Source organism: Platalea leucorodia (genome assembly GCF_965183815.1).
Source record: "Platalea leucorodia genome assembly, chromosome: 14".
In the NCBI taxonomy this organism is placed as follows: domain Eukaryota; kingdom Metazoa; phylum Chordata; class Aves; order Pelecaniformes; family Threskiornithidae; genus Platalea; species Platalea leucorodia.
Genome location: NC_138836.1, coordinates 2,360,561 through 2,377,956, shown reverse-complemented (window position 1 = coordinate 2,377,956; position 17,396 = coordinate 2,360,561). Strand labels below are relative to the sequence as shown.

The window sequence follows — 17,396 nt, the reverse complement described above, 5'->3', positions numbered from 1 at the left end:
AGGCTGATCTTGCCCGAGTGCTGCACGGGAGCAAGGAGCTTTCTCTCCCGCGGGCAATACCGTCCTGCCGAGATTCTTCCAAAAGCCAGACAGAAAAGCTCCCAGGCTCTGGATGCCGATCCGGGCCAGTCCCTCAAACCCCTCTGCGTCAGCGCGCTCACAGCTCTGTGCTTTTTCCTCTGTGCGACAAGTAGAAAAAGACAAGCAGGTACTCACCGTGTCCCAGCCTCAGCCCGCCTGGGTGGGAGGTTGGATCTTCTCCCAGCAGCTTGGATCAAAACTTACAGACCCTCTTTTTATTCTCTCCAGCTCTGCCACAATTTGTGCGACCCTAGGAGGAGCGTGGTGTAACTCTCACAGCCCAAAAACACGAGGAAGAGGTTGGATCCATCAACCAAAATCAAACAGCTCTGAATTTTAGAGCAGGTCCAAGCGTGCTCTGCGTTTCCACCTAATCCTCACGGCAACAAAGGGAAAGGAGGAGACCTGAATCCAGGGCTGTACAGAGAGGCGTGAAAGGTGAGGATGGGAACTGCTTGGGCACCTCTGGTCCCAACAACTGCCCCAAGTACCGGCGGGGCAGGGCAGAGACATCAAATACCCGTTTTAATGCAGGCGCCTCTGGCCAGCTTTTGGCAGAAGGGCCTTTTCCCAGTGCCCTGCGATGACTCTGTCCACCAGGAAATTTTTAATGCCTAACCCGGGCTAAGCACCAATCTCTTTTCCCCCTCATCCAGCTTCTGGAGAGGGAAGGGCAGCTGCAAAGCAAGGAAGGGAGGGCACCACACACGTGGCTCTCACAGCAGAGCACCCCACCTCTCATCTCGGCGCGTCCCCCACCCTCCGCCTTACTTCAAACCTCCCCTTTGTTCAACACAGCAGATGAGCCATGTCGGGCAACGAAGCTTCAAGGCAAAAGCCCTGCCATCACTGCAAGAGGAGGTCAGCCTCAGCCCCACCAGACACCTCCGCGATCCACTATGAGAAGTTCTGGCTGTACCGTCACTGCTCTTCCGTGCAACAGAGGGACAGGCAAGCTCAGAAAGCTGGCCAGCTCTTCTCAGGGCTGCTGGCCATGAACGTGGTGTTTCTGGGCAGCGCCTTCATCAGCAGCATGATTTTCAACCACGTGGCCATCACGCTGGGAGACGTCTGGATCCTGCTCTCCATCCTCAAGGTCTTGTGCCTGTGCTGGATCATCTACTACCTGCTGGGCACCAGTCGGCAGCCGCATGCAGTGGTCTACCGGGATTCCCACGCTGGGCCCATCTGGATTCGGGGTACGTTCTGCTTTTAGTGATCATCTCATGCCTTTCCCCTTCTTCCCAGTGCTCGATAAAGAAGATAACGAAATTATTCCCCCACTATTAAAGAGCTAGAAGCCACAGGAGATGTAGTCAGGGCACTGGGAATCTCCCAGTACCCTGCCCGCCTCTGGTGCAAGGCTGGGGGAAGACAGGGGCACAGTGGATGACGGAGAGGAACCAGAGCAGCCAGGAAAGCCTTGAACTTGGCTTCCCTTCAGCCTCCAGCCCACCCTCGCTCCGCGGTCCCTTCCCAAAGCACAACCCGGGCATCGCTCACCCACAGCCCAGAAACTGAGCACGGTGGGAGAGACACGGGAAAGGTTTTAGGCACGGCCGCTTTGCCAGGTGAGAGGAGAGCCACCCCGTCTACCCTCCGAGGGCGTCAGCGGCCCCGTGCCACCCTCGTCCTTGTTTAACATCACAGCAGTCCTGTTGCCAGGGGAAGATTCCTGGCCAGTGACTCACATCCCAGTGACACCCAGGCTTTCCTGGGAAATCTGCCTTCGGTAGCTGCCGCGCTTTGTGAAATGACCCATCTCCGGGCAGCCCCCTGCCTCTGGCCTGTTATGGAGTTTCTAATTAGCGCGCGGTCCTGTTAACGAAGCACAGAGAATTAAAGGGAAGAAAGCTGCGAGGTACCCGGGTACCTAAAGCTGCAGAGAGGTGTCAAAGGCAAAAGGGAGAAACAGTTAAAGGGTCCCAGCCTCTGCAGTCCGGTGCTGCCCAAAGCCTCAGCAGACCTGCGGTCATCTCGGGTTTTCTCTGCGGGGCAGAAACCATCACCCGCCATTAGCTTACCTCTGTCGCTCCAGATTGCACAGAAAAGGCCAAAACCCCTGTTCCCACCTTGTATCCAAGCACAAGAAAATAGCTTGCGTTGTCTCGACGCCTTAAACCAGCCAAAGCGCGCAAAGAGGTTCAGCAATTGGGCTCCCTTCCGCCCCTTCTCTCAAAATCATGGGACTTCCAAAGGCGAAGGCCTCCAGCTCCACTCAAATCCAAGGAGCACGGGGTCTCCGGTCGCCCGCCTGGCCCCACAGATGTGTCTGTTTATTTACTGGTGCTTTTGCTGTTTGCCAGGGTCAGTGCTGCTGTTCGGCAGTTTCAGCATCCTCCTGAACGCGTTTCAGATCGGCTACAGCGCGATTCTCATCCAGTGCAAATCCAGGGTGGAAATTGTGTTCCCCAGCATTGACATCCTTTTTATTTGCACCCAGGTACTGCCTTTTACCCTTCTGGAAGCTCGCTTGTTCTTTCTGTCCCGTTCCTGGGAGTCCAAGGCGGGGGGGGAAGCGGGTTCCCATGAGCATTACAGGCATTAAGACAGCACCCACTGCTTCAAACACCACCCACCCACGCTCCTCGTGCCAGACAGAGACAACACAGTAGGATTTGGAAAGAAATCACTCTAGCCATACCTGACGTACTGTAGGATCCAGAAGAGTTTGTTTTGAAGCATTAAAGTAGGAAGAGGAGAGGGAATTCCGGATTTTGCTAGCGATGTCTTTGCGCCAGCCCGAGTCCCAGCCTCTCTCTCTATTTGCTAACGCATCCCCCCAACAAAATCCTTTGCGTGCAATGGTATCTCACACCGTTCGCAGCTCGTTACCCTGATCCCAACCCCTTTCTTCCCAGACCCAAAGCCACATTTGAAAAGCAACCTAGCTCCCATCTCGGCAGCGAATACCCGCATAGATACGAGACAGAGAAAAGCAGATCTCCTAGATCCGCATTGGGCGCAGGCACGCACGTGCCGCAGTCACCTAAGGATGCCAGCACGCACCCCAACACCGAGATGCAGGAACACACGTGCCCCCGCACCGCTCGCAGGCAGGCAGGTTCGCTCCCACTGGGACACGCGCCGTCTCGCCTGCGCGGCAGGCTGCCAGCCTCGCCCTGCTCACGTCAGCGTTGTTATCGATTTGCAGGCTTTTTTTCTGTGGCGTCACTCCAAGGACTGCATTCAAGTCCAGCACAACTTCACCAGGTACAAAAAGGGGGAAAAACCTGCCCTCGACTTCTCTAAAGGAACTCTTCCTTTCTGTCCGCTTACGATCTCCCTTACTCCTGCTACAGCTCTCTTCACCTGATCTTACGCAGACTCTCTCTATTCTGCACCGCACAAGAGCCAAGCTATGACTTGACCAGACCCATCCTCCTTCCGTTGACCTGGGCTCTCCCCCCTTCGGTTCTCGCTTGGGCCTCGGACTGCTGCAAAGCTTGTTGCTTCCTCCTGACCCCAAACACCTTCCCGCTACGTGGCTCAGGGAGCGATTCATTGACTGGAGGATGAGGTGGGGCGGCCTCCCCATTCCTATCGCTGGGAGACGCCTCAGCCTTCCCTCCCTTGACAGCACGCAAACCTGGGCCGGTTTCACCAGCGAGCCCGGCGTTGCCTGCCCTGCTCCTTTGCAAATGCCCAAACGGGAACGCGCTCAGCCGTATTTGTGTGCGCCAAGTCAGGCGCCAATGCCCCTGCGCAGAGCAGGCACAAACGCACCGTGGCTGCGTACATCCACGCATCGGTAGGCAAGAAGCAAAGGGCTTCTTGCAGGCGGACACACAGGCAGGTTGTAGATGATCTCCGCAGGCAACGTACCATCGAAGTGCCTTTCTCCTCCCCCAGGTGTGGGCTGATGCTGACCATCGCCACTAACCTCCTCCTCTGGCTCTTGGCCGTGACCAACGACACCATTCACTTGGAGGTTGAGTCTCAGCTGCGGGAGGTGGAGCAGCGATTTGAAGGCAAGGCTCCTTTTTCACATCCCTGTTTGTGCTGGGCTGACACAGATGACTTCTAGGGAGACAACAGTTCTCAATCTCGGTATCACAACCAGTTCCCCCAAATGCTGCGACTTCCCTGTTATTGGGGGCCGTCTCGAGGAGATGGGCTGCACGGGGAGGACATCTTCACGTGGAGCGTATCTTCACGTGGAGCGCGAGGGCCCGATATGAAACTGGGAACTGAGGGCTAGGAAAGGAAAAGCCCACCATCAATTAACATTTTTGCTCACATTTACCTGTCAACTGCAAGCAAAAGATTGCCAGACTAGAAGAGATTCACATAATGGTCGTATTTTACTTTCTGAGGATATAGGGGGAAAAAAAAAAGAGGGGGGGGGGGGGGGACACTAATATTCCAGGGGTGAGATAGAGCAGGCTTCGCTGTGAAGGAAAGGGTGTCTCTCTCATCTCTATGGTGTTGGCCAGAAGCACTACGTATTTGGGAAAAGACATTTGCTAAACCCTGTTATTCTGAATCCTCACAGCCTCGAGGACCAGCTGGTGATCACTTCACTTCCCACTGATCACTGTTTCCAAGATAGAGATGGATGTCGTGCCTGCACAGAAGGAGCTCCCAAAGATAGCCGTGAAATCCAGGCCATCGCCCTCTTAATTGTTGCTCTCCTCTTCTCCCGTTCCAGGCAACGAGACTACCTTGTGCAGATGCCCAAACACAACCATCTGCAAAGTCTTCCAGAAGGGCTACATCCTGGTCTACCCCTTCAACACCGAGTACTGCCTCGTCTGCTGCTCCGTGCTGTACGTCATGTGGAAGAACGTGGGGAGACGCATCAGCCACCACCTCGTCCCTCACATCAAGCCCAAGTTCAAGCTCCAGGGGGTGGTCTTTGGGCCACTGCTGGGCACCGCGACCGTAGTCATCGGGATCTGCGTCTTCATGATGTACCAGATCCAGGCCACTGGCTCAGCCCCCAGCCGCCAGGTCTTCATAATGTATTATTGCTACTACATCGTGCTCCTGCCCCTGATGAGCGTGGGCGCAGTGGTTGGGACAATCATCCACGCCTTGGAAAAAAGGGAGCTGGACACGCTGAAGAACCCGACCCGCAGCCTGGACGTGATCCTGTTGATGGGGGCAGCCCTTGGCCAAATCGGCATGTCCTACTTCTCCATTGTTGCCATTGTGGCCACTGACCCCAGGGACCTGTTGAACAGCCTCATCCTGTCCTATTCTGTCCTCCTCATCTTTCAGACCATCACCCAAAATGTCTTCATCATTGATGGGCTTCACCGGCAGCCCTTTGTAGCAGCAAGTGAGGCCAGACACCCAGGCCACGCCGGGCAGCGTGCGGCGGCTTCGGAGCTACCTGCTGAAGAGGAAACCACAACAAGCAGCAAACAGGAGCAGACACAGATCTTTCCCGGCAAAGAGGAAGAAATGAAAGAGGAGCAGAATCGTGAAGCCTACGACCAGAGACGAGTGAGCATGCTGGAGCTGGGACAGGAGATCCGGAAAGCTTCACTGTCCTATCTCCATAGCTACTCCCACCTGAGTTGGAAGAGAAGAGCATTAAGAGAGATCTCATTCTTCTTGGTTTTGTGCAACATCATAGTAAGTATTGCTCTCTCTGCTGCACCACAGCTCTGCTGAGCCATGATGACCTGCGATACAGCCGTGTTCTTCTTGTCTTTCTCTTGGGCTGCTATTCCAGACAAGAAACCTTTGCCCACTAAGTTTCAGTCTACCGGCGAGGCAAGTCAAGGCTGCTTCTTCTGTTAATACCCCGCTCCCACAATTGTAAGGTCTTTTAACCTGAATTAAATATGGCTAGGTTTCCTGGGTGTGGGAAGGAGACGGCTAATAAATCCTTACGTGCCAAAATTTAAGCCTCTGAAAGAGCTATCAAAGTCATTAAGGGTGTTTCATGAGATAGGTAGAGAAACATGAGGCACCAGCAGTGAGTCTTTGTAAACATGAGTCTCCAGGATTGAAATCCACCCAATAAAGTACACTGTGCTCTGGGATCTTGGATCAAGGCGGATCTTCACTGCAGCCTTAATCCAGTGAAAACAAATTGGCTGAGGAAGCAGTGAAATTCTGTAAAGATGAAGCGGCTGGGGCAGAATGAGGCCATCATTGGGTTTCCAGGAATTCGACAGGATTTGGCTGATAGCGAGGAGTCAGCAGCATAACTATGGGATTTTCCTTCTCTTCCCTGGCAGGGAGACTCCTCCGATGCCCTTGAAATATTCCTACCACCACTTGAGCCAGTGCTGAGATTAGAGGGCAGGTAGGAGGGAGTTCGTCATCCTCTGACTTCTGCTCTTTTTCCCTTACACCTCTTTAGCTGTGGGTCATGCCCACGTTTGGGGCTCACCCCGTCTTCGAGAACGGACTGGAAAAGTCATTTTACGGCTACTCCACCTGGTTTGCGATCGTGAACTTCGGCCTCCCGCTGGGCGTGTTCTACCGAATGCACTCGGTCGGGGGGCTCCTGGAGGTCTACGTCACAGCCTGAACCGGGCGGCCTCCCCGCCCCAGACGCTGAGCAAAGATGCAGTAAGCAGCGGACATGCACGTGGAAGCTTTTAAGTTTTTTCCCCCTCCGGCTTCTGCTTTGGCTTCTCCTTGCACAACATCTCCGTGCGTTTCAGAAGAAAAGGAGGTTGGTTTATATTATCAGTTTTTCCTCCCCAGAGAACAGACTCAAAGCCCGTAAACAAACTGTCATACTGCTCTAAGGAAGGATGCACGCTGGTGCGTTTCAGTAGTCTGCCAGCGGATGCTGTATGGCAGCAAGCGGGACTTCACCAGCTTTGACATCTTCCAGATAAAAGAACGCAAGAGCAGCCTTCAACAAAAGCAAAAAAGATTGACCAACACTCCCCAGAACTTCAAAAATCCACAGTCAGGGACCGCCAGCCCCACCAGTGCCCCCCACCCTGCAGCACAGGAGAGGCCCATCAGTACCAGCCACGCCAGACGCACGCGCAGCCACGGTCATTCCGACACGAACCAAACGTACGCTTTTTTAGGTGTAATTTTCAAAAAGATGCTGGTAGCTGCTTTAAGGGTCAGAACCGGGAATATTTTTGTTTGTTCCTGGTTATGACATCTGGCACACCACCTTGGGCGCCCCGCAGGACCCAGCCCCACCGAAGGGCCAAGCTCTCGCTGCCACGCTCAGTCCTGAAGAGCAGGACAGGCCTTGAGGCTTGCACCGCTTCAGGGCCCTTTCCCATTACCAAAAACAGAAGCTAGAGCATCACCTCGCCTTACTGAAAACACACACTATTTCTCCTACAGACACTCACACAGCCTCAAGCGAGAGGCACTAGAGAAGCACTACGGCTGAGCTTCACTTGGCGCTACGCGTGCACGATGTTATTTATCGCCAGCTGTACTAGCAGAGGTCCCACCCTTGCACACAGAGGTAGCTCAAGGAAGAGCTACTGCCAAATCTACTCCGAATCCCTCCCGACCCCAGCACTTCGACCCTCACCGCTGCTTTGCTCATCCACAAACGTTTTGCACGGTGCACGAGGGAAGGTCACACAGCGTGGCGCCTGCTCAAAGACCCCTTGGCGCTCGTTCCGCAGGAGACGCTTGCTTTGAAAGCACACGGGAGAGCGAAGGGGAACTTGCGACTCTGGGGCCCAAACACAGAGCCTGACGAATGGAAATAAAGAGATTGAATTTTCCTCTGTGTGTTGTGAAATCTGCTCTGCACCCACCAAAGACCAGGCTCAAAGTTAGCTGACGCTGACTTACACCACTCTTGCGTTCAGAGGTTATAGGAGATTTAAGGGCAGGCTTTCATACACAATCAATCTTTTGCTATCAAAACCTTTCATGACTCTTAACCAAGGCCAAAGTAGCACGGTACAAAAGGCATCTACGTTATTGCTTCTGTTCCTCTACAAATCAATCGCAGAAGCAGCGTGGGTTTAGGATCAGAGCCTATTTGTGGGCTCTGTTTTTTGTGATCCCTAGAAAAGCGAACTCCCCCAAGACAGTAAGAGCGATGAGAGCCAGGCACTCCCGACCACGCACATCCCGCTCTCCTGCGGATTCAGCATTCAGGCCACGATAGCACCTTTCTCGGTAACTGCGAGAATGATTGCTTGAACATGAACTTTGCCCAATAAGTGTTTCTACTTAGGCCTGTGTCAACAGAAATATGTCATGAGAAATAACAGCTGGATAAATTAGGCTCCAATAAAGTTAATTATTATTCTCATGTCCCAGTTTATACCAAGGGATCTACAGGAGATACATGCCAAGGTCTGGTCCTTTCCAGTGACAAACGTGATCTCAAATCTTCTTCCTAGTTTTTGACAGCCTGGAGACAAGCAATGATGAACTTCACGGGCAAACCCATGACCTGGGTTTTATCTGCAGCGTCATAGATAAAACACTGTTTAAGTTACTGAGCAGGTGACTTTGGAGGTCCCCCATCGAGATGTAAATAGTAAGTCCCATCGGTACTAGGTATGGGCTGAAAGAGAAGTCGGCTTGCGATTTCTTGCTGAAAGCAGATGGACTGCCCGAATCCGGGGTTAGCACAAACAGGGAGGAAGCCCACCAGCTCCAACCCTCACCCACAGCCACTACAGATCAGAGAAGTGGTCTCTGTGTCCTTTCCCAACACCGCCCAGTTCTGTCACTGTAGATGAAGGTCAGAAATCCCACAACGGGCACCAGTAAAAGCATTCTTCCAGGCCAAAGAGAAACGCAGGGTCCAAGGTTTCAGCCCTTTCGCTTAGGAGGGTTCTGTCTCTGGGCTGCTTTGTGTCTGCCTTCAGGAGGGGTAAAACCATGAACACAGTTTGCACGCAATTAAAACTGCCTTCAGCTCCTTCACAAGACTGCCAGCAGGGCCGGCACTGCAACCAAAGCCTCGTGAGAAGTGAGCTAGCCGTGACTCCTGAACCCGACACAGCCGTGCCATGCCAGCGGCCCGCCTGCTCCACCATCTTTTGTCATCTGCCATCCCTGAACGACTTCCAGGGCTCTCCCAGGGCCAGGGCGCCTGTTTTATGGGTCCCAGCTGCACAAAGGTTTTCGTACACGGTTCACAAAGTCAGGAGACTTGATCCTGTTTAGTCTAGTTCCTTTTCTGTACCCTTGGAGGCAGTTACCTTGGATGACATCTCATGCCGTAAACACAGAAATGGCCAAAGCCACACAGTTTAGGCTCATTTTCCAGAGTTCAATCTTCATTTCTGATTACAAAAAAAAAAAAATCCACACACTGCAGGGGAAGCCAGCACACGGTCTCCTAGTAGCACAAATCACCTCAGCGTAAGATAAACAAGATTATAAACCTCCCTGGGAAAAAAATAAGCAGCCAACTGCATGTTTCAGATAATCTTTATCTTTCTCTCTGTAAGTAAGCAAATAGTTTACAGTGCAAGTTGATTTCCACAGAACAAGGATCAGACTCCAAACACCAAGAAACAAACAAAAAGGTTTCCAGAGGAACTCACAAAAAAAACAAAGCAGAAAAGAGGACGGAAGAGATCATGAGAACCAGCAGATCCATGGGAGGGAAGAGGCAAGCGCGTGGGACACAGGATGCCCCGCTCCAGCTGTGAGGTGCCAGTGCCGTACAATCAGGGGCTGGCCCCACCAAACCACATTCTTATATACGAGAGAGATTCCAAGTAAAACAGAGACCTCACCCTGTTTACATCTGAACGGAGATGGGGTCAGGATGGGAGTAGTGCTAGATGGCAAAGTGGGTTGGAGATGGGGGCGGAGGGGGGATAACCTCTCTCTATTTCACATATTTCTTATCCTTCAGAAAACCATTCAGGCTTTATTTCAGCTTTCTACTGGCCTGGGACTCCAGCCCACTTTCAGTGCCCAAAGGAGGAAGCTGCCTGACTGCAAGCCAGCAGGGGCCAGCAGCGCACCAGAGCAGCGCGCGCTAGGAGAGGATGGTGGTGGTGCCACCACTCCAGCCTCACAACTCAGGCAAGGGTTACAAGACACAGAAGCGTGTGCCATACCCATCCCCTTACTTTAACGTGAGACCAGTTTCCAATGGAGTGACCGCACTGGTTCTAAGCTGTGGCAAACAGCTCACGGCCACTGATCCTCCCAAGAGCCTGAATACCAGAGCACCAAGGACTGAGCTTTGGTGGAGAGGGAAAGGTCTCAGTTCATGGCAGGACCCCTCGCACTTCATTGTCTAAAGACCACGCAGGTTTAAGACAGCGGCCCCTCCCAGCAGAGCATAAAATTTGACCCAAACCCCAGGATGTCTCCACCTACCAATGTGCAACCCCATGCAGCAGAACCAGGCCAGCAACAGCAGGTCTCCCACCAGCTCTAATCCTGGTTTCCCAGACTTCACATGCTTGGGACCCAATACATTCAGGATCCGATAACTTGGTCACTAGCAAAATGCCCTGAAGAACTGAACTTTGCCTCAGCACTCTCCACTCCCTAGTGACATGGAGATGCTTCTCCTCCTACAACTTCCAGATTCCTCCTACAACTTCCCTGAGTGCCTCCCTCAACCCCCTGCCTTAGACAGTAGTGTGCAAAAGACCCTTCCACTCCCTGCACTGCGTCAGCCTGCCAGGCAAAGATGGAAGGATATGGTTCCTTTCAAACCCAGGTGACACTGTCCTTTCAGTCAACGGGAGAAGACTAGAAGAGTTTAACAGTCACTTCTCTTCTCCTTGCTCTCACTGAGCCAGTCCCTTCCTCCCTGCGTGCTCACGTGGATTAAGCAGGGCTTTCCAAAGTGACACACGCTCCATTGCAACAGCCCACCACGAAGGACAGGCTGCTGGGCCTGGAAGCCAAGGAAAAACTTCTCGCACCACACCAAAGCACTGGCTACTACAAAACTTCTTAAGCAGCTTTCCAGGAAAGGAGTAGAGAGATTCAGAACTGAGACACAAAGTTTTCCTTCAGCAACTTCTCCTTTGATTTGGATGGGAAAGATTTCCCTACCAATATGCAACCGAGACAGCAGGGAGACGCCTGCAGCCAGAAGGGGTGCCCTGGAAACCTTATGGAGCCACGTGAAAGTGACTGCAGTTTCCAGACCCCATCTCCTGCAGGAATAGCAGCTTCTCCCTTGCACCCAATTTACAGCTAGTCGTCTTCAATTAAACGCTGACTCTGACCAGGGCAAGGACAGGGTCAGATTGGTTTCCAAACCACATCCAGGAGCAAAAGAGTAACAGAAGAGCTAAGAACGGTCTGATTTCTAGTGCAACCACAACGATGGACAATCCCTTAGACATCTTTCACTCAAGGTTCCTGGTGAAGGGTGAGGGAAGAGAAGTGAGCTGGGGGAAAGGGATGTCCAGGCAGGTCCCAATTAAAGCTTTAAATGACGGGGAGGTAAATGAAGTGATTGTCCTTTTGGTCTCTCAGCTGGATGTGAAACGCAGGAATAGCTGTGACGAAGCAGCACACAGCAGTCCTTAGATCCAGTGTATTTCTCTTCATAGAGGTAAGTGCTCTCTTAGACCCGTTGAATTTCAAACAGCTTCACATCTGTATCATACCAGATAGGGGGATCCACATTCCTGAAAGAGAAAGACAAGAGCCACTTTACTCTCTGCGGCCGGGTACATGGAATTCAAACCTCACAGCCAACGCTACAGGAGCTGGCTACACAGAACGCCGCCAGCTTTGCCAAACAGGAAATCACTGCTTGAGACAATGGGCCTTAACGGGATGATGATATCTACAACATCACACAAAGCCAGAGCTTGGCATGAAATCTCTGCACCATCCCCTCTAAGCAGCAGCAGGGAATACAAAAACTGCCAGTTCCCAAACAAGCAGCACTCCCAGAACAACTCCCTTCACGTCACCTACTCAAACAAAGTTTTGGAGCTGCTGATTCACCCTAGTCCCTTCCAAGGAAACAACCTCTTTCTGTCCTGTAAATATGAGACAGCCCAGAGCTGGCCAAATGCACGCAATTCTCTCTACAGGCCCCCCAAAAGTTTGGAAGAGACCAAGCTATGCTGCACCCAGCTGGTTTACCTCAAATAAATAACTCCCCACATGTAGGTCCGGAACCACATGGCAGTGCCCGAGTTCGCCTGGTACTTGCGAATGAGGATGGGGTGAGGGACAGGCAGCAGCCCCACCAGCGTGCCATGCTGCAAGAACTTGAGGATCTCGGATTCATCAGTGAGACCCCTGCCAAGAGAGAGATCAGGAGCATCCTTAGCATGTCCCCTAGATACCCCCAAAACTGCTGCAGCACAAAGTATCAGTCTAAACAAACACAGAGCCAGCAACCGTGGCCACCAGGAACACACACTCCCTCCACTGGAGGGGAAAAAAAAGAAAAAAAAAAAGGTTGAGAAGGGATCAGACAAACAAGAAGCCTGGCAAGCAAAATAACATCTCTGCTGAGACCGTGATGCTTTCAGTTACACTTTTCAAGGCTTCCCCTAGAGGCCCTCCAAATTCAAACTCTGCCAGCCTCACAGAGCTCTTTACACACTGCACAGCCCTTTCTCTCCAAAAATGTACTTACTTGTCAATGCAGATCTTCTCCACCTGAGGGACCAGCACCTGTAAGAGCCGCATGATTGTCTGCAGGGGAAGCTTTGACTTCCAAGACATCACCTGTAAGCAGGAAAGCCCACAGGGAAATCAGTGCACTGCATTAGTAGTTTTTCTATGGTTATCTCCACTCTCTCTACAACAAATGAGGTTTACAAAAATCACGAAGGTGGTGGACGAACTGAGTGCACAACAGCAATACAATAAATCCTGGAGCACGGGAATTATGAGCCACTCAATGAAACTAGCGGGGCATCGGTTTAAAACAGGTAAAACAAAATACTTCTTTGCAGATGGCAGTAAACTTCTGGAGCTTTGACCACAAGTCAAAGACATTCCCCGTGAGGAAATGCTCCTCTGGGGGAGTCTCTGCTGGCAGGGGAAGGGGATGTGTGTGGCATTTCTGCCACAACTCTTCTCCTCATTATTTAGTTCCTCTGTCCAGATTCCCTTACCCAGTCAGGAGTTGGGAGCCACTGTCCACTGGAGGATGCACTAGAGAGACGCCTTCGATCCCGTCGGGGATGTGATGCCTCCTGTCAATAAATATTATTTTTAAAAAAACTAAAGAACAAACAGACAAACAAAAGCAAATCACACTTAAGAGCAAGAAATACAACCCATTTTCTGCTCACTTTCCCCCAGCTTTTCCAGAGCACTGCTGGGAGAGACAGCTCAGCCCGTCCCTAGAACAGATCAAACCCACCAGACCTTCATTCACCGAAACCATGCACTTTGACCCAGCGAGTGGCAATATTTCACGGGGTTAAGCTGTAGGACCCTGCGGCAAGGTCACAACTCCCGTCGCCACTGCTGACGCTCCGGTGGAACAATCCACAGCGGGAGAGTTATAACGGGACTGACGAAAGACTGTTCAGGCATGCTTTTCTTTTAGCACAGAGATTAAACAGCTAAAGGCCACAGCCTTTCAGACCTCTGTCTACTGAGTATCTCTGGGATTTCTGGCATCCATCCTGGAATATCTTAAAGAGCATTTTTCCAAGGGTGAGCTCTCAGCAACTCCTACCTAACAACCCCTGCCCCTTAAGGAACGACACACTCATACCCCAAACACGAACACCATCACTAGTCACTGCTCAGAAAGCTCTGGTCAAAAGTCCAGGATCCAATTCTCTCTTATTATTCTTCTCGCCATCAGTCTGTTCTCATTTCTCTTGTACAGAAGACATTACTAACACCCTGGCTTTCCATATTCATGGTGGGAAGGAAGGAAATAACCCTTTAAAATCACTCAATCTCTGTGCAAGGTAAAAATGGAGAGGCTTTTTCTTTTTGCAATGCACCCTGACCATTCATTACTACAGCCCAGAGCTGACTTTTCTATGAAACAAATGGGAACAGCACTTCCTTCCGACAGCCGTCCTGCCCCTCCACACGCACGGACTCATTCACACGTCACCTTTGCAACCAGAAACAGCAGGCTTGGGGCAGAGCCGTGCTGCAATCCACTGGAAGCTGACAGTGCTGTGCCAGTCCTTTTCTGACTGGGGAACAGCTCAAGCCAGCCGCTGGACAGGGATGTAATGACCCATGATTATGTTTCATGGGCTGCTGGAAGAAGAAAACCTTTCTTCTGCAAGTTCTCGGCCAAGATCTCACTTAATGACGACATAATTAATTGTGTGCTTAAGACGTCTTGCTGACCATGGGCCTCCATCTGGTACCAGGGAGGCCAGGAAGGGTAAGTAAAACTGATCCTGGGATATTCAGGAATTCTGTTCATTCCAGTTTATTCAAAGCCTAAGCAGCAATATTATTTTACAATGTTTGCAGCTACAACCTTATCGTTCAGCCTGTTCAGCTTCAGTGCCGTGTCCTCATCAAGCTTCTAAAAATAAAATTCATAAAAACATAAAAAACTGATTTCTTTCAGATGACCCCACCCTCTTCCTCTTTCCTCCTCGCTCTCCCACAGCCCTTGCCCCCTCGCAGCTGCCATCCAAATGCTGGCAGCCAGCTGACACATTTAGGAGAGGCAAGATGGAATTACACTGAAATACGAACGCTGTTGAACATTTCACGAGACATTTTTGAAATGGTTATGAGTGATAAGGGGAGAACATTACAACAGGTAAAGGAAGGACATTAAATCAGTCATAAGGGTGGGTATCCTAAAATTTATCCAGAACCTCTTATTAATTTATCTTAACTCAGCAGGTTGGAACCAGGTTGGAGCACAGAAAGAAGACAATGTTCAGACAGTCTGAAAGACCACAATCCCTGGAGACAGGTGTGTGCTACCTGAAACACCACGCGATAGCAGCGATGGTTCTCCCCACAGCGTATCCCACACCCACTGCTTTACTGCCCTTCGCCTCCTGTCTGCTTTTTGGTCCCCACCCCACAAACACTCAGACGTGCAAATAGCGTTGCTGGAGCCAGGTGGGGCAGCTAATGGGCAAATGTCTGTCTGAGCCCAAAGGCCCACATGCGCACACATGCAAGCAGAAAAGCAGAGAGGATCAGGATGTAAGGGTAGAATATAGGAGTCTTCAGCCTGCTCCGCTAGATTGCAACGCCTTTGCAAACATCCCCCATTTGCACCCCGATTATGCAGTACCGTCTCAACCAAAAGCATGTCGAGCGCAAAACAGGCTGAAAGATTCTTGTAGCACCACCACAGTCCGTAGCAGCCCAGGATAAAATGCATCATCCCATCCCAACTCATCGCCTCCTGCCCAGTTTGCTCCACACCTGGTGAGACCTGGTGTGTCAATTTGGCCACTCCAGAGAAAACTAAGAGAGGAAAAGCTGGGAGAGTTAGGCCTTTCACCATGGGGCAGCCATGCCTCCGTCTGCAAACGGATGCAATGTTCTCACTGCAATGAAATGGCTCAGTGGACAGCGAACGCTCAGGCAGAGCATGAGGCAGCGCTACGTGTATGTGGGTTTGCTGGAGGAAAGGACGTGCAAGACAGGCCTTGTAATACACTTCCTACAAGACAGCCTAGAGGTTTTTGATATTGGACAGGAAAGGACACGGACTGAGGAGTTAACAAAGAGCAATAAAAGACTACTGCTCCTCTGAATTTGGAAGATAGCTGTTTTATAGCTCTTGACGGGGAAAACTAGCAAGTGCCACAAGGCTGACATTGGCACCAGAGCCTAGGAGGCCAGCGCAGCCTTGATTAACAGGCTGCAAAGCCTCTGCCTCATCTGCATGGCCAAGCAGCCGCCACTCTGAGGGCAGCACCTCAGCCAAGCCCTCACGGGAACACATTTTTCCCAACACCAGCTAGCCAGAAGATTCTGGTAGGGCTCTCCATGCCAGAAAGGAGGGAGAAGAAAAAGCAGCAGCAGTCAGAACCTGAGTTGAAAGCCTCTGGATCAGGAATACATCCCTTTGCAATTACACACTTGCTGCTCTATCAGTAGCCTTCAAAGGTGGAGAGAGCTCACTGCTCTAGTGTCCTCGCTCTTGTGTCACTAGCACAAGGAAAGACCCAAGATGACGCAACCGTACTTCTGAAGCACGGTGTTGTCCAGCACAGCGCACGTGTGCATATCGCCTCTAATGTGATGCCTTTCTTCAGAGGGCCAACCAACCTCTCCTAAAGTCCCCAAGTTTAGCTCCTTTCACACCAAGCCCTAGACCTTCCCTACACACCCGAATGTCTGGCCTTACCCCGCTCCAGGGCTCCCCGTCGCTCACAGCTGAGGGCGGGTTACCCTCTGGCGGAGGCTGTGAAGACTCGGGCTCCAGCGAACGCATGGTCCCATCCTCCGACACCTGTGACTTCTCCGTGAGCTTGTCAATTCCTGTGGTCAAAAGAGACAAAGCTCAGAAACACAAGTGAATTAAATACGCCTAAAAGCAGGGGGTTCTTCTCTGCCCTACTACACACAGACACCCTATGCAGCTGCTGACATCTGAAACACTCTCCTTTCAACAGCAGAAGCAAGATCTAGCCTTGATTTCACCACCCCAGAGGAGTTCGTTTGTCTCTAGGAAAATGCTCCGCGATGTAAGAGGAACACAGATTTACATGGATATAGTTAAACTGAGGCAAAAGGTCAAGATTAGGACAAATCATAGAATCATTAAGGTTGGAAGGGACCTTTAAGATCATCGAGTCCAGCCTGTTAACCTAACTGCCAGGTCCACCGCTAAACCACGTCCCTAAGCACCACATCCACACGGGTTTTGAACACTTCCAGGGACTGTGATTGTACCGCTTCCCTGGGCAGGCTGCTCCAATGCCTGACCGCTCTCTGTGAAGAAGTTTTTCCTAATATCTAATCTAAACCTGCCCTGGCACAGCTTGAGGCCGTTCCCTCTTGTCCCATCACTTGTTCCTTGGGAGAAGAGACTGACCCCCCCGGCTCCAGCCTCCTTTCAGGCCGTTGCAGAGAGCAATGAGGGCTCCCCTCAGCCTCCTCTCCTCCAGGCTGAGCCCCCCCAGCTCCCCCAGCCGCTCCTCCCCAGCCTTGTGCTCCAGCCCCTGCCCCAGCCTCGCTGCCCTGCTCTGGCCACGCTCCAGCCCCTCCATGGCCGCCTTGGGGTGCGGGGCCCAGCGCTGAGCACAGCACTCGAGGGGCGGCCTCCCCAGTGCCCAGCGCAGGGGCACCATCACCTCCCTGGTCCTGCTGGCCACACTATTCCTGATACAAGCCAGGATGCCACTGGCCTTCTTGGCCACCTGAACACAGTGCTGGCTCACATTCAGGGGGCTGTCGACCAGCACCCCCAGGTCCTTTTCCACCAGGCAGCTCCCAGCCGCTCCTCCCCAAGCCCATAGCGTTGCATGGGGTTGTTGTGCCCCAAGTGCAGG

General features: G+C 52.0%; 2 protein-coding genes across 3 annotated transcripts in view; one reads left to right on the top strand and one right to left on the bottom strand.

The window, feature by feature from the left end:
- Nucleotides 1-889: 889 nt before the first annotated feature.
- On the top strand, nt 890-6,571 carry OTOP3 (otopetrin 3; the record flags this gene model as incomplete). The annotated part of the gene is made up of 6 exons (XM_082326642.1): nt 890-1,280; nt 2,388-2,524; nt 3,236-3,294; nt 3,934-4,052; nt 4,733-5,664; nt 6,401-6,571. The coding sequence occupies 6 exons, from the start codon at nt 890-892 to the stop codon at nt 6,569-6,571; spliced, it is 1,809 nt and encodes a 602-aa protein (XP_082182768.1).
- Nucleotides 6,572-9,408: 2,837 nt separating this feature from the next.
- HID1 (HID1 domain containing) overlaps nt 9,409-17,396 on the bottom strand; it is a 32,472-nt gene continuing 24,484 nt past the window's right edge. Inside the window, exons 15-20 of one of the 2 annotated variants that reach the window (XM_082326430.1) lie at nt 16,250-16,383; nt 14,405-14,452; nt 13,059-13,139; nt 12,575-12,666; nt 12,073-12,231; nt 9,409-11,606 (exon numbers count right to left, since the gene is read on the bottom strand). In XM_082326430.1, the coding sequence (XP_082182556.1) occupies nt 11,543-11,606; nt 12,073-12,231; nt 12,575-12,666; nt 13,059-13,139; nt 14,405-14,452; nt 16,250-16,383 (578 nt within the window). In that variant the 3' untranslated portion in view covers nt 9,409-11,542. The remainder of the gene's footprint in view (nt 11,607-12,072; nt 12,232-12,574; nt 12,667-13,058; nt 13,140-14,404; nt 14,453-16,249; nt 16,384-17,396) is intronic. The other variant, XM_082326431.1, reaches the window with a different exon arrangement.